This window comes from Lepidochelys kempii, chromosome 1 (assembly GCF_965140285.1).
Source record: "Lepidochelys kempii isolate rLepKem1 chromosome 1, rLepKem1.hap1, whole genome shotgun sequence".
Lineage (NCBI taxonomy): Eukaryota > Metazoa > Chordata > Testudines > Cheloniidae > Lepidochelys > Lepidochelys kempii.
Genome location: NC_136380.1, coordinates 330,477,907 through 330,494,551, shown reverse-complemented (window position 1 = coordinate 330,494,551; position 16,645 = coordinate 330,477,907). Strand labels below are relative to the sequence as shown.

General features: G+C 39.1%; 1 protein-coding gene across 13 annotated transcripts in view; it reads left to right on the top strand.

Annotated features, from left to right (window-relative positions):
- Window positions 1–16,645, top strand: part of MAGI2 (membrane associated guanylate kinase, WW and PDZ domain containing 2) — a 1,181,180-nt gene that overhangs the window by 342,439 nt on the left and 822,096 nt on the right. For all 13 annotated transcript variants that reach the window (XM_073328600.2, XM_073328598.2, XM_073328606.2 and 10 more), the window contains one exon: window positions 12,668–12,784. In XM_073328600.2, coding sequence (XP_073184701.1) covers window positions 12,668–12,784 — 117 coding nt within the window. The remainder of the gene's footprint in view (window positions 1–12,667; window positions 12,785–16,645) is intronic.

The window sequence follows — 16,645 nt, the reverse complement described above, 5'->3', positions numbered from 1 at the left end:
ATGAATTGCCTGAGACTGGTGGTGGTAGATAGGCAAAGAAGATCTAGAGAGAGAGAGAGAAGAAAAATCTATGCATATCTATGCATAATGGAGCATTTTAAAACAAGGAAGTTTATAAAATGTTTGTTTCTTACAAAGTTTTTAAGGATTTGTCAAGCAGCTTCCAGAAAGTTCCTATAGTGATTATGTATTCTAGGTAGAATCCTCAAGTAACTTCTAGTGTCAAATATGCCCAATATAAAATGATCAATGAATGGCCAACATTTATGTCTCTCTGCTCCTCTGATTATTAAATATGTTTGTTGGGAATCATTTTCTTTGAATAATGTGCTTTGCTGTAGGATGTGTTTTAATAATAAATCCTTATAAAAGCAAGGGAGAGTTCTGATGCTACTTCAGAATTTCTACATTCTGTTTAAGAACTAAATTGTCGGTACTCTGGTTAGCTAAGAAAGGATTAAGATAATCACATACGGCTTCCAAAATGTTAACTGCAAGCTACAGCCTTTATTATGGAAACTATGGTATAATGTAAAATTTGTTTAACAGATATTGTTTATGACACAGACTAACATTATAGACTAACAATGGTGCCATTCATAAACTGCCTTTTTATCCTATGTTTCAGTAGGGTTACTTTTTGTTTTTAGCTTGAATTTGTTGCAGTGAAATATAAGGTAGGCCGGGGAAAATACATATACATATATGTTAAATAGCAGCTGTTCATGAGTGCTGTTCAATCAGTTCAGCTGATTTCTTGCAGGTGTCCACCACAGATGGATCTTCAGTAGAGATTTGAAGGAGGAGTAGGTAGTGGAAGTATAGATTACTTTAGGGCGTACATTCTATGCATAAGAGGCAACATGGAAGAAGATGGTTTTACAGAGGTGCTTGTGGGCAAATATGTACTAAAGACTAGGATAATTGGACAAATAGAGGGTGAAAGGGAATTATGGTAGGGGGTCATGTGTTAATTTGCTGTTTGTCACAATTTCCAGTAATTCGGAAATGTGACTATTTACGCAGCCATATACTTGCATTGTACACAGGGCCCTGATTATTAATAGTTTGTTGAAAAGCTTAGGGAAAATTTCTGCAGGGTACTTATATGTGTAGACAATAGATTTTTCACCCTCCCCCTCACCCATAGAGAAAGGAGCTAATGAAACAGAACTCTCTGAAGTTTCAAGAAGTCAGCATAATCCCATGCAAACTGGTGATTGATAGGCCTCTGAGATCATCTGCAATCCATCCTCTGAATAAAGAAAAGGGAAGACAATGAGTGGCCTCCACCAAATCTTAAGTGTTCCATCAACGGGCTTCAGAATAAATTTGCACTATTCTCAGTGACCCATAAAATGACGCTATAGTGGTGTTAGTTATTATAAATATTTTCATACAGCACCATAGATTAAAACTATGGGGGCAGATCTTCAGCTGGTGTAAATTGGCATTGTTTTATTGACATCAGTGGAAGCCATTTTAAATCAACTGAGTCTGGACTTATAGCATCTGCCCAGACTTTGACTTTATAATCTAAATCAGAAATATGCCATGGCAGAGAGCGAGACAGCATTATGGAATGTTATGGAAAGTTTACATAAAATAAGGTGATGAGTATGGCTTTGCTTAATTAGTGATATAGAGGAAACTACAGATCCCGCAATATTAGGCTTCCACCACAGTTTTGATGGTGGGAGCCCCACTCTCAGCCCCAGGCTGATGGTGGGAGCCCTCAGCTCCCTCTCTCAGCACCAGGCTCCCAATAGCTAGAGCCCCTCCTCTCAGACCCGGGTTCCTGGCTTTTCCAAATTACCACAAATAATAGGGTCCATTATTACTTTTCCATGATTTCCCATGGCTTTTCTGCAAGTCAGCTGCAATTTTTTTACAATTATCCTGCAAATCAACTATGGCCTTAATCTATTTGTTTTCACATAAGAATGGCCCTACTGGGTCAGACCAAAGGTCCATCTAGCCCAGTATCCTGTCTTCCAACAGTGGCCAATGCCAGGTGCCCCAGAGGGAATGAACAGAACAGGTAATCATCAAGTGATCCATCCCCTGTTGCTCATTCCCAGCTTCTGGTAAACAGAGGCTAGGGACACCATTCCTGCCCATCCTGGCTAATAGCCATTGATGGACCTATCCTCCATGAACTTATCTAGTTCTTTTTTGAACCCTGTTATGTCTTGGCCTTCACAACATCCACTGGCAAGGAGTTCCACAGGTTGATTGTGCATTTTGTGAAGAAATACTTCCTCTTATTTGTTTTAAACCTGCTGCCTATTAATTTCATTTGGTGATTCGCTAGTTCTTGTGTTATGAGAAGTAGTAAACAACACTTCCTTATCTACTTTCTCTACACCAGTCATGATTTTATAGACTTCAATCATATCTCCCCTTAGCTGTCTATTTTCCAAGCTGAAAAGTCTCAGTCTTATTTCTCTCTCCTCATACGGAAGCCTTTCCATACCCCTAATCATTTTGTTGCTCTTTTCTGAACTTTTTCCAATTCCAATATATCTTTTTTGAGATGGGGCGACCACTTAATTTGTGGGCGTACCATGGATTTATATAGAGGCAATATGATATTTTCTGTCCTATTATCTATCCCTTTCTTAATGATTCCCAGCATTCTGTTTGCTTTTTTGACAGCTGCTGCATATTGATGTTTTCAGAGAACTATCCACAATGACTCCAAGATCTCTTTCTTGAGTGGTAACAGCTAATTTAGACACCTTCATTTTATATGTATAGTTGGGATTATGTTTTTCAATGTGCATTACTTTGCATTTATCAACATTAAATTTCATCTGCCATTTTGTTGCCCAGTGACCCAGTTTTGTGAGATCCTTTTGTAACTCTTTGCAGTCTGCCCGGGGCCTTAACTATCTTTAGTAATTTTGTATCATCTGCAAATTTTGCCACCTCACTGTTTTCCCATTTTTCCTGGTCCCAGAACAGACCCCAGGGGAGACACCACTATATACCTCTCTCTATTCTGAAAACAGGCCATTTATACGTACCCTTTGTATCCTATCTTTTAACCAGTTACTAATCCATGAGAGCACCTTCCCTCTTATCCTGTGGCAATGTACTTTGCATAAGAGCCTTTGGTGAGGCTTTCTTAAAATCTAAGTACACTATATCCACTGGATCCCCTTGGTCCACATGCTTATTGACCCCTTCAAAAAATTCTAGTAGATTGGTGAGGCATGATTTCCCTTTACTAAAACCATGTTGACTCTTCCACAACAAATTATGTTCATCTATATGTCTGACAATATTGTTCTTTATTATAGTTTCAACCAGTTTGCCTGGTACTGAAGTCAGGCTTACAGGCCTGTAATTGACGGGATCACCTCTGGAGTCCTTTTAAAAATTGGCGTCACATTAGCTATTCTCCAGTCATCTGGTACAGAAGCTGATTTAAATTATAGGCTACAGACTACAGTTAGTAGTTTTGCAATTTCACATTTGAGTTCCTTCAGAACTCTTGGGCGACTACCATTTGGTCCTAGTGACTTTTTGCTGTTTAATTTATCAGTTTGTTCCAAAACCTCCTCTAATGATACTCAATCTGGGACAGTTCCTTGGATCTGTCACCTAAAAAGAATGGCTCAGGTTTGGGAATCTCTCTGACATCCTCAGCCGTGAAGACCGATGCAAAGAATTCATTTAGTTTTTCCGCAATGGCCTTATCCTCCTTGAGTGCTCCTTTAGCACCCCAATCGTCCAGAGTACCCCCTGGTTGCTTAGCAGGCTTCCTGCTTCTGATATGCTTTAAAAAAAATTGCTATTACTTTTTGAGTGTTTGGTTAACTGTTCCTCAAATACTTTTTTTGGCCTTCCTAATTGTATTTTTACACTTCATTTGCCAGTGTTTGTTTCTTTCTATTTTCCTCACTAGGATTTAACTTCCACTTTTTAAAGAATGCCTTTTGCCTCTCACTGCTTTTTACATTGTTGTTTTGCCACGGTGGCTCTTTTTTTGGTTCTCTTACTATGTTTTTTTTAATTTGTGGTATACATTTAAGTTGAGCCTCTATTATGGTGTCTATAAAAAGTTTCCACACAGACACTGTACCCTTTAAGTTCTGTTTAACTAACCACCTCATTTTTGTGTAGTTCCCCTTTCTGAAATTAAATACTACATTATTGGGCTGCTGTGGTGTTTTTCCTGCCACAGGGATATTAAAATTAATGATATTATGGTCACTATTACCAAGCAGTCCAGCTATATTCACCTCTTGGACCAGATCCTGTGCTCCACTTAGGACTAAATCAAGAATTGCCTCTCCTCTTGTGGGTTCCAGGACCAGCTGCTCCAAGAAGCAGTCATTTAAGGTGTCAAGAAACTTTTTCTCTGCATCCCATCCTGAGGTGACATGTACCCACTCAATATGGGGATAATTGAAATCCTCCATTATTATTATTGAGTTTTTTATTTTAATGCCTCTCTAATCTCCCTGAGCATTTCACAGTCACTATCCCCATTCTGGTCAGGTGGTCGGTAATATATCCCTACTGCTATATTCTTATTATTAGAGCATGGAATTTCTATCCATAGAGATTCTATGGTACAGTTTGATTCATTTACTATTTTTACTTCATTTGATTCTATGCTTTCTTTCACATATAGTGCCACTCCCCCACCAACACAACCTGTTCTGTCCTTCCAATATATTTTGTATCCTGGTATTACTGTATCCCATTGATTATCTTCATTTCACTACGTTTCTGGGATGCCTGTTATATCAATATTCTCATTTAAAACTCTAGTTCACCCATTTTATTATTTAGACTTCTAGCATTGGTATATAAGCACTTTAAAAACTTGTCTCCTTTTAGCTGTCTGCCATTACATGATGTAATTGAATGGGACTCTCTTATTTGACTGTTTCTGATCAGACCTTGCCTGTATTTTCTCATTTTCCATCCTCTTGTCCTCACTAGAACATAGAGATTCTCTATTTATAGATCCTCTGCTAAGGGATGTCTGAACCATGTGCTCCTCCGCACCTGTTGGCTTTCCCTTAATTTTAAAACTACTCTATGACCTTTTTAATGTTAAGTGCCAGCAATCTGGTTCCCTTTTGGTTTAGGTGGAGCCCATCCTTCCTGTATAGGCTCCCCCTTTCCCAAAAGTTTCCCCAGTTCCTAATAAATCTAAACCCCTCCTCCCTCCACCATCGTCTCATCCACACATTGAGGCTCTGCAGTTCTGCCTGTCTAACTGGCCCTGCCTGTGGAACTGTGAGCATCTCAGAGAATGCTACCATGGAGGTCCTGGACTTCTATCTTTTACCTAGCAGCCTAAATTTGCCCTCCAGGACCTCTCTCCTATCCTTCCCTATGTTACTGGTACCTACATGTATCACAACCACCGGCTCTTCCCCAGCACTATACAGAAGTCTATCTAGATGTCTTGAGAGATCCTCAACCTTTGCACCAGGCAGTGAAGTCACCATGTGGTTCTCCCAGTCATCACAAACCCAGCTATCTATGTTTCTAATGATCGAATCACCCATTACTAATACCTGTTTCTTTCTAATGGCTGGAGGTCGCGCCCCCCCCCCACCGGAGAGGTGTCCTCAGTGTGAGGGGATACCCCAACATCATCTGGAAGAAGGGTCCCAACTATGGGATTGTTTCCCTCTGCTCCAGTTAGATGCTCTCCTTCCCTGGGACTTTCATCCTTCTCAACAGCACAGAGGCTGTCAGACCGGGTGAGGGACTGTTCTACTGTGTCCCGGAAAGTCTCATCTATGTACCTCTCTGTCTTGCTCAGCTCCTCCAGTTCAGCCACTCTGGTCTCCAAAGCCTGTACATGGTCTCTGAGGGCCAGAAGCTCCTTGCACCAAATGCACACATACGCCGCCTGCCCATAGGGCAGGTAATCATACATGCTGCACTGGGTGCAATAAACTGGGTAGCCCCCACTCTGTTTCTGGACTTCTGCCTGCATTCTTCTTTTACTCCTGCATCTAGTTCCTTTGTTGTTGTTGTTTATATCAAGGGGGGTGTTTTTGTCTTTTAACTTTAAAGAATGTTGAGTTCTAGTCCCTGCTCACACTCCCCCTGTAAATTACCTCACAAAACTCCCCTGTTAGCTGCTCCTGTTCGCTAGCTCTTCTGGTCACGTAGGAGTGGGCTTTTTAAATCACTGGTCTCCCTGAGAAGCCCTGAGTAGCCCCACCCCCTGGTTAAGGGTTCATGGGCGTTGAAAGGCTTAGGGATCACAGCCTCGTTAAGAAGCTCTCAGCCTTGCCTCGCAGGCCGCTACGCTCAGCGCACACACATTCAGCACAGGGTCCCCCAAACAAACAGAGCACACAGTATATTTCAGTCAAGCAGCAAGCACACCACAAACACAGATACACACACTACAGACAAGGAACTTACCCCAAGGGTCACGTTATCACTCCTCCTTCACCTGGAGTACTCCCTCGCAAAACTCCCCTGTTAGCCACTTCTGTTCGCTAGCTCCTCTGGTTGCTTAGGAGCGGGCTTTTTAAAGCCCTGATCTCCCTGAGTAGGTACCTATCTTAGGGAATTTACATTTTACTTTTCTAAGGCATGTAGGTCATGTAAAGATGGAAATTTAGACAAGAGACTCTCTTACTCATAGACTTCTTTTACAAATGTTATTTATAGAACCCAGGAAAACAGAAATCTTTTCCACTCAAATCCCTATAAATAAAATCTCCAAGACAGTAGTTCATGGTTGAGATGTGATTGATTATACTGTTAAAATACAAATAACATCTACCATACCAGGTCCTAGGAAGTCACTTTGTTGAAAAGTTATGATACAGGATGAGAAAGTAGTAATTCATGCACATTTTGTAAAATATTTATTAGTAAGCTAAAGCCAGAAGAATTATATTAGCTTTATATATTTTATTTCTTACTCCTAACGTAGTTTGAACAGCAAGAGGAATATTCACACTTTGCAACCAATCCTTCTCTGAAAAATAAAAACAATAAAGTTCCATCTGCAGCATCTCAGGGTTACAAAATGGGAAAATATGAAAAGCCACTAACAACATTCAGGCTGGGGAAAAGTATAAACTTCCTTACATTTATCTCTGTCATTTTTCAGAAATAGCAATTATCCTCTCCAGTTTTGAATTTTTTAATCAGCTACAAACTGTTTAATATCCCTTTGTGTATTTTTATTGCATTTCTTTAAAAAATGGGCTTTGCTACTAGCTTTTGAGAGGAGAAAGAAACTAGACTTAAAATATATGTTAAAACACTATAAAAGGATATACTTTGCTCATTAAATTCATGGGTGAAACATGCAAAGACAGACATTCTTAGTTTGACCAAGTGTATTTAATTTTGTAATCTATGGGATCAAGTTCAATCAAGTCTACGAGTTTGCCGTCATGATTGGTAGCTGCATCTAAAACAGACATAGAATCATAAATATATAGAGCTGGAAGGGACCACAAGAGCTCATCAAAGTCCTGAGCGGAAGCAGAAGCAATACCTGTACCTAGACCAGCCCGGACAGGTGTTTTGTCCAGCCTATTCTTAAAAACCTCCAGTGGTGGGGATTCTACAACCTCCCTTAGAAACCCATTTCAGAACTTACCTATCCTTATAGTTTGAAAGTTTTTCCTAATATGTGACCCCAAACTCCCTTGCTACAAGTTAAGCCTGTTGTTTCTTAAGAGCATAAAAACAGCCATAGTGGTCCAGACCAATGGTCCATTTAGCATATCCTGTCTTCTCTCAGTGGTCAATGCCAGATTCTTCAGAGGGAATGAACAAAACAAATTTTGAGTGATCCATCCCCTGTCATCCAGTTCCAGCTTTTGGCAGTCAGAGGTTTAAGGACTAGGGTTGCATCCCTGACCATCTTGGCTAATAGCCATTGGTGGACTTACCCTCTAGAACCGTGTCTATTTTTTTTAACTCCGTTATATCTTTGACCTTCACAGCATTCCCTGGCAGTGAGTTTCACAGGTTGACTGTGTTGTATGACTTCCTTTTGTTTCTCTTAAACCTGCTGTCTGTTAATTTAATCATGTGACCCTGGTTCGTGTGTTAAGTGAAGGGGTAAATAACACTTTGCCATTCACTTTCTCCATACCATTCATGATTGTTTAGGACCCTTAATTGTCTTTTTTTTTTTAAGCTGAACACTAACCGTCTTTTAATCTTTCATCATACGGAAGCTGTTCCATATCCATAATCGTTTTTGCTGCCATTCTCTGTACCTTTTCCAAGTCTAATGCATCAGATTTTTTATTCACATTCAATTTGTGATCTGCTATAACCCCCAGATCTGTTTCAGGAGTACTATCACCTAGTCAGTTATTCCCCATTTTGTAGCAATGCATTTGATTTTTCCTTCCCAAGTGTAGTACTTTGTATTTGACTTTGCATTTTGTGTTTTGTGTTTATTTTGCATACAGTATGAAAGAGATCATTACTGGAAGTATTTAATTGCTATCCTATAATTCCCAGCTAGCAAAGCCATGGAATTCCTTGAAATTAAATGGAACTGAAACACAGTATATGCCTCAAGCCAGGAAAAAAAAAAGACCAGTCGTGGCTGCTAATACATGGATCCTCTATGACATAGTTGTCTGACTCAGCCTGTGGAGAGGACGAAATTAATTTTTTAATTATGATCTTTTGGATGGATTCAGGAATCTAGTACCATCTAGTCTCCTTCACTCAGAGTTGCTCTTCCACTTGTTACAATGGGAGATTGGTAGAATGTGCATAGTAACTTAAGAGCATAGTAACTTATAGGACTCCATCCTGCAAGCTGTTGTGCTTGGCTTTAGTGGGGCTCCACACTGGCACAGGTGTGCCTACCCATGTTGAGCTATTTGCGAGATCGGGTCCTTAGTAAAGTAACTGTTACATTCAGCATCTGCCTGGGAGGAGCAATTTTAGGACCACAACTATTTATGCCCTTTGTTTATTTGGCCATTTCTGCATAAATTTACCTGCTTTTCACAAACATTTGCAATAATATCAGGTGTTAGGCACACAGCCTATACCTAACAAGCTATAATTCACATTACAATTCACATCTTTCTAGAGCTATCATTTCAGGCTTCTAGCAGGCTCAAGAAAATGTTCCGTTGGTTTATGCCTCATCGTGCTAGGGATGTTTATTCACAACCAAAATAGCTATAAACATACCTGATTGATTTTTTTTAAAGGAAAGTTGCATTGTACAGAAAAAAGAAAAGGAGTACTTGTGGCACCTTAGAGACTAACCAATTTATTTGAGCATAAGCTTTCGTGAGCTATAGCTCACTTCATTGGATGCATCTGATGAAGTGAGCTGTAGCTCACGAAAGCTTATGCTCAAATAAATTGGTTAGTCTCTAAGGTGCCACAAATACTCCTTTTCTTTTTGCGAATACAGACCAACACGGCTGTTACTCTGAAACCTGTCATTGTACAGAAAGTTAACTTGTCATGGAAGCTGGAAAAATATGTCAGGTGGGTTGGATATGGTCAGTTATATATGTCTCTACTTCTCCACAAAAACAGAGGCTACTTCTCATACAAAGTTCTTTTCTCAAGTTCTTATCCTTCAGATTTAGTACCTTTTAGCTGTTACAGATAGTGCCAATGGTGCTTTCCTTTTCTTTCTAAAATAAGCTCAGTGTATAATTTTGCTAAACCTTAGTACAGCCTTTTAAAGAACATACTCCTGTTTTTGTATTTCTCGTCTTATGATGTTGTTCCTGATTTTTTGTATCAGATGATTTAAATGTAACCCATTTCTGTTAAATGAAGGCTTGTTTCATCATAGAGACTCATGAATGTTTCCTGCAGAAAGTCTCAGGGCACAGTATTGCTTCTACTCATGTCACTGGGTGTTCTCCCTTTGACCTCAGTGGGAGCAAGATCAGGCTGCTAAAAGCCTGCTGGCCAATGTTTTAAAGATATAGTAGGCACCAGTTGAGAAAATTGGTGCACACCTTTAAAGAACATTGAAATGAATTAGAGCAGCAGAACATTTTAGAGTGATAGAGAGGGGAAAATGTCAATTTTTTTGCTTAAATAAAAATTCCTTCCCATAGGAGTATTTGTCATGCATATGAAATCAAATATAATACAGTTTCAGCCTTCTGAAGTGTAAACCTAATTGTTCTATCAGAGTCACAAAATAGCATCATGTGACCAAATGTCAATTAACGCTAGGAACATAATGATTTTTAATAGGGAAATACTGTGGCTTATACATATTCTTTCTGTGATTTGTCTGTCTGCTCTTTAGATCAGATCATTAAAACAAACATTTTTCCATGCTACATTATATAACGATGTGCAGAGTACAATGTTGGTATGTTGCACTTGTGCGTGGAGGTTGGCAGTTCTTTTCCTGAATCACAGGGTTCAAGTATTAAGGCTGATCTTAAATTCAGTTATTGAATCTGTGCATAAGAAGTAGAAGGTTATGGATATCATTTATTGTTCATATATATATATTTATACTTTCATTTGAAATTTACATTTTTTACAAAAGTATCAGGTGACTCTTTTCATGTCATGTTGTAAGGATTTGTGGTGCATTTTTTTGACACAAGGTGAAATAAATGGCTGTTTTGAAGAGGTGGATGTAAATCAAGACTGCATTTTTAGGGTCAGGAATTCACATACACTACTAAATGTAAAAAGAAAAGGAGTACTTGTGGCACCTTAGAGACTAACAAATTTGAACTCCTTTTCTTTTTGCGAACACAGACTAACACGGCTGCTACTCTGAAACCACTACTAAATGTAGTTACATCAGAGCCGTTTCCATAAGGTGACTGATTCTAGCTTATGTCAGTAGGCAGACTACATTTGCTGTTCTATAGCTGGCATTTTCTCAGGCTGCCAGAAAGCATCTGCATCAGTGGGTATGTTCCATGCATTAGAGAGAACAGAGAGAGCAAGAGCTGCAGGACTTTTTACTCTTTACAGCCAATCAGAAAGGATGGTTAATTCCTATCACTAGCAGAGCGTTTCTCTGCAGCTTTCCTCCAGCCCTCACTTCTCTGTATTCTTGTAATAATCTAGCAGGAGTAGGTATGGTCTAGTCCTACACATAAAGCCTGTGGTTAGAAACAAGGTTTGGTAGTGCTGAAGTAATGGACTGAGTAGCTCAGCTTGGACAGCTGCAGAGCAGAGACGAGACCTGCATGGAAGACCTGACTATCTGGGAAACCAGCACATAGGTACTTTGCATGTCTTGATGGGATGTTTATTGTAGAAGTCAGTTGCTTTTGATTTTAACTAAAACTTGCAATTTATTTATAAGCTTTTGTGGAATTGTAACAAAAATGTTTTGAAGTTGGTGAAAAACAGTGGGGGTAAAAAGACTATTGACTTGCTATTGACAGGGAAGTAGGAATAATTGTATGGAGAAAAGTATTTTGTTTGTATAACCATTGGCTGTTTCCATTGGCTTTCGATGTGATGGGGATAATCAGACTGGGGAGGATATTTGCTCATAGTTGCAGGACAATCTTTCTGTATACAGAGTCCAAGTACTTTCTGTGAGAGGGTTCAGCTACAGCTGTCTTTTGTTTTGCATGCTTTGAGGTTGAATGTGTGACGCAACAAGTTAGAAATCAATCCAACTGTGATGTTTCATCTTGGGGAATATGTCTGTGAATGGCATGTGAAGGGTTTTCTATATTATCCCTCATGTTAAACAGTATTTTGGGAAAGTAAGAAATCTATTTATAGATTTTTGCCTATAGTAACAAAACATGATCCATGAGTTAGTTAATGGAGATGGAGGGGAAATACTTCTGGAAATGTTTATTAAATAAATTAGATTTGATTTATGTATCTGTTTTTAATAATTGAATATGATGCATACAATAACCAGCTGAGCAGTGATTCAATGTCTAAGCTGGTTTGCTTTAAAGTAATGGTGAAATTGGAGAGACTGTATGTTCAACCTGATTCCCTTCATCTACATACAAGTTTGTAAATTTTTTTCAGATGCTATCACCCTACTATTGATCTGATTTCAGTGAGGGAAATGAAATAAGTGCACTTGATTGCTATTATATAATGTCCACATGCAGGGATCATTTATAGTGAACATGATATTGATTATTTATTATTTTTGTGAGCATTAAGGACATTTGAGGGTGTTTTAGTTACATTTTATTCTGACTGCCTTTGGAGTTAGAGCTTTTCACGTGACGTATAGGGACAGTTTGGAGAAGGGAATTCTCTTTTTTAATAAACTGATGGGCAATGGCTAAGGAATCATGCAGAGCGTAATACATGTTATCTGCCTGTGCAGTAAAATACTTTGACATCTCTGTCTGTGGTTTTTGTGTCATAGATGTCTGGTTTTTTTAATGTTGTGGATTTTACTACTCAATTGTCATTAAGTGTTTTCGTTCTTGAAAATAATTATCAATGAGAAATTATATTATTATGCTGAGTGCATTTCTGTAGCTTATATTATTATACTGAGTGCATTTCTGTAGCTAAAAACTGTCCTTTGTCCTGGCAGTAGCATAAAGGAAAGTGATCTGTACAGTAGCAGAGCCTGCAAGTGACTGATTCTATTGCAAGCCGAAGGCGATTATTTAATTTTTTTTTAAAAAGAAGTTAAAATCTGTGACTAGCTTTGTTTTGTCTTTTATTCAGTGGCCTCTTGTCGCTTTTACAGGAGGCATCGTTGATAAGGACCTTCGTCACTACCTCAATTTACGGTTCCAGAAAGGTTCGGTGGACCACGAGCTCCAGCAGATCATACGAGACAATCTCTACCTCCGCACAGTGCCATGTGAGTATTGGGAAGAATATATACCCTTTTTCTGGATGAGGTGACCAGTTACCAGAATGAACGTAGATGCAAGTTAAAAATCATAAAAGCATCAAAATACAAAGAGATGGGGGGATTTTTTTGGATAGAGCAGCTTCTTTCTGATTTGTGGCTTGGTGTGGACCGAATTATTACTTAGAGACTACTCCAAATAATTCAGAGGTAATTTCTAGTGTTGCTAGCTGTGTTGGAAGCTGCAGCTATGGCAAAGAGAGTATTTCTAAGTACAGTGGCTTCTTCTGTAGTTGGTCTGGTTCTAAAAAATTAAAATAAAAAATAATTTGACCATTTTGTAGGACAGTTAAGCTGGTGTCTGATAGTTGGAATTTTATCTGCACCATAAAAAATCCATATGAGTTTTATCATTTATGTATTATATTGGAGGAGATGGAAATACAATAGGAGGAGGAAGAAGGAGATATACTAATTAAGAGACCGCATAGTTTAGTTGCAGCCGGTATAGTCTCAAGCATTCAACCTGTCTAGCGGCTGCATGAAGTTTTTGGTGGAACACAAGTCAACTATATTTAGATCTAGAGCCTTAGATAAACTTTTTGGTCATATTTTTAGTAGTGAATCAATTTACATATTTGTATACTAGCCATATGAAGAGTAGTAATATAAGAAATGCCAGACTAGCAGCACCAAGTGTTTCTGAATAGAGCTGTTTGGTGACTGACAATATGTCTGTCAAAACTCATACCTCTGGCATAGTGTAATAGCTGGATAAATGTAATCCGCATTTAAATCGGGAAGTGCGGGGTGTGCACCCTTGAACTTACAGGTGTGACGTTAGAGTGATGGGCCAAGGAAGATAGATTAAAGTAAGTGACTGACTGTACTGACTGACTGTTTACACGGTAACGGGTGAATGCACTTTGAAAGCTGTGATGTTGTCAGTGTTCCTATCTGAGTTTCATCTTCAGTGATATAAAAGAAAGTAGATATGAAGCACTAAAAAAGAGGCACAGTCATTTTTACTATGTTTTGAAGCTGAAGGTAAATAAATATAATATCTTACTTTCAGGTGAACAACATGTCCCTGGTAGGACTAAAGGATGCTTATATGTTATTTTTGTGTGAGAGTTGTGACTAACTGGATTTGCTTTAAATGTATTATGAAGAAGAATAGTGGATCCAGGCAGAGGTGAAAATGCAAAGATGTTTTGAGATCAGGGCCTAGCACAATATCGTATTGTTAAAGTTATCTAAACATAGGGGTATATCGAGGGCCATTGACACACTAAGTTGGGTATTTATAATACCCCTCTTCAATTTAGAGTATCAACCAAAATGGATGGATTGCCACTGATATTTTACTTCTGCAGATATGGATTTTAAAAGACAATGTGACCAGTGTGAAAACATATCCGTACCTGCTACCTGGCATCCTATGGTTAGGTTTGATGGGGGAGAATATCTGAGGAGCAGGAGTTTCAGTAGTCAACCATTTCTCATGTAGTGAGTAATTTAGACTTAGAGCTGTATCATGCCCTCGATCCACACGTGCAAACTCCAGTGACGTCAGTGGAAGCTATGTGTGTGCACTGAGGGCATGATATGACCTCAAGATTTGTCTAAATCGAGAAATTAACTAGGCCAGCAAAATACTGCATTGCATACTATAGTATATACAAGGAGGTATGTTACCAAGCAGGAGCAAATGTATCAGTGAAAAAAAGATGGGTGCAGTAGGACCATGCAGAAGGATAGTACACTCACTTACAGGTTGGCTTCCAGAGTAGATAGAATTTGAATTGAATTGAAATGAACTAGAGGTAAAAAGGGTAAAGAACAATCACGAGAAACTGTTATAGACCCACTTGGATAGGATAAGAAAGCTGACCACGAAATATTTATACTGATAAAAAAGTCTGAAAAATCCAAGAACATCAATCAGAAGAGATTTCAATTACTTTGATAGTGACATGGATGACAATTGTTGAATTACTAAGTAACCAGGCATGTTCTTGGAGACAGTATAAAGCCATTTTCCTACTCCATTTGCAGGTGGTAGGAAAAAAACAACCATGGTCTGGTGAGCATGACATCTTGTTCAAAATGGTCTTAAAACCATTGGAAAGATAGATAGCATCTCCAAAATATGGGAATTTTAAAATAAAACAATTAACAGAATACATAATGAGTTTACCTTTGATTTTTGTTGAAAAGTTTACTTATACCCAAATAATAAATATTGAAAAGGACATCATCACATACAATAGGCCCCACTTTTTCCATTGGTTTCTTAAAACTGTCAGAATTTAGGAGACTACAATATATCTTATACGTGGGTTTATTCTGCTTCCAGAGTTCATGCGTAAGTCCAGTCAATGTTAACGACATATACACCTGCACATTTAGAGGAGAATGCACTCCTAAACTATTTTCTGTTTTTAATATACCTTATGAACTTACTTCTTTACAATTATCAAGGGCCTGTTTTTTCAGGGAGACTGAGCAGTCACAGCTCCCATTGACTTAAATTTGTGCTTCAAGCAGTTAGCACTTCTGAAACTCTTTATTAGAAGGTAAAAGTCATGGTTGACAATACAAAATGATTTCTTTTATAAACAGTAAAGAGACGATTTCACAGGTATATAGCTAGATTATCAAATAAACTATTCCATTGCCAGTAGATCTAAGAAAGACGATGAATGTAACTCATGCATGTGCTTCCCACAAATCCTGCCACAAGACATAGCAGTAGCCAGGGTGAAAGTAATATGAAACGCTTACCAGTACGGGGGCCTGGCTCCGGGCCCCTGGAAGGGACAGTGCCATGGGCAGAAGGGGCGGGGCTGAGGGTCAGCCTCTCCCAGCCATCCGCGCTGCCTGGCCTGTGCTGCCCGGGGCTCCTGCGGCGATTTAAAAGGGCCCTTTTAAATCACCGGTCCCAGGGCAGCTGCCCCTTTTGCTGCCAACTGGGGGAGGGGGGGAAAGGGCAGCGATGTTAAAGCGCTGCTGCAGCAGCACTTTAAGGAGGATCCTGTGCCGCGGCAGTGCTTTAAGGAGAATTACACCCCCTCTGTCATCACAGCAAAAGATCGGCAAACTGAGGGTCAAATTAAAAGGCACAGGCACACAGCTGTTGGAGTGCACAGGAGCTTTGTGCACAACAAAAAACAGAGGGCCAGGTTCTCAGCTGTTATAAACCAGGATAAGCACTTTGAAGTCAGTGGAGTTTGGCAGACTTTTACCAGCTGCGAATTTGACCCACTAAATTATATTTTCCTTTTTGTGAGCAAAGAGGCTGAACAGGCAGAAATGCATAAAGATATGCAAAAATAAAGAGTGGGTCAAATTCTTTGCTCATAATTCAATGGGTTTTGTGGGTATGACTAAGATCAGAATTTGGACTCTTGGGCTTACTTTCCTTGCAATTTTTTTCATGTGTTTGGCCTTGCAAATCTGTTTTCACCAAAGGGGAACTGGTCGTATGGCCCGATGGCCCAAATGCTGCCTTCAGTACATGTGTTGCAGTAGTCATAGACAGATGAAATAGATTTTCACTACATTGCCGATGGAAATTACATGTACATATCCAATGGCAGAATTTGGGACTATATTTGCAAGGCTTTTGCAGTGAAGCAACAGTTAACTAACTCTATACCCAGAGCTGTGTGGACAGCATTAATGAAGCAAGGAAATGAAGAAAAAGGCATGTTCATGTGAAGCATAAGAAAAGAGATAAAAGTAGCAAGGGACACATCAACATGTTGAAGCTTTTAAATGCTTCAACTATAACAAACAATGGAGAGCAAAACAAAGTCTATTCAAAACAGAGTTGGCCCTTTGAATAGTGTGAGGGACACTGCTACA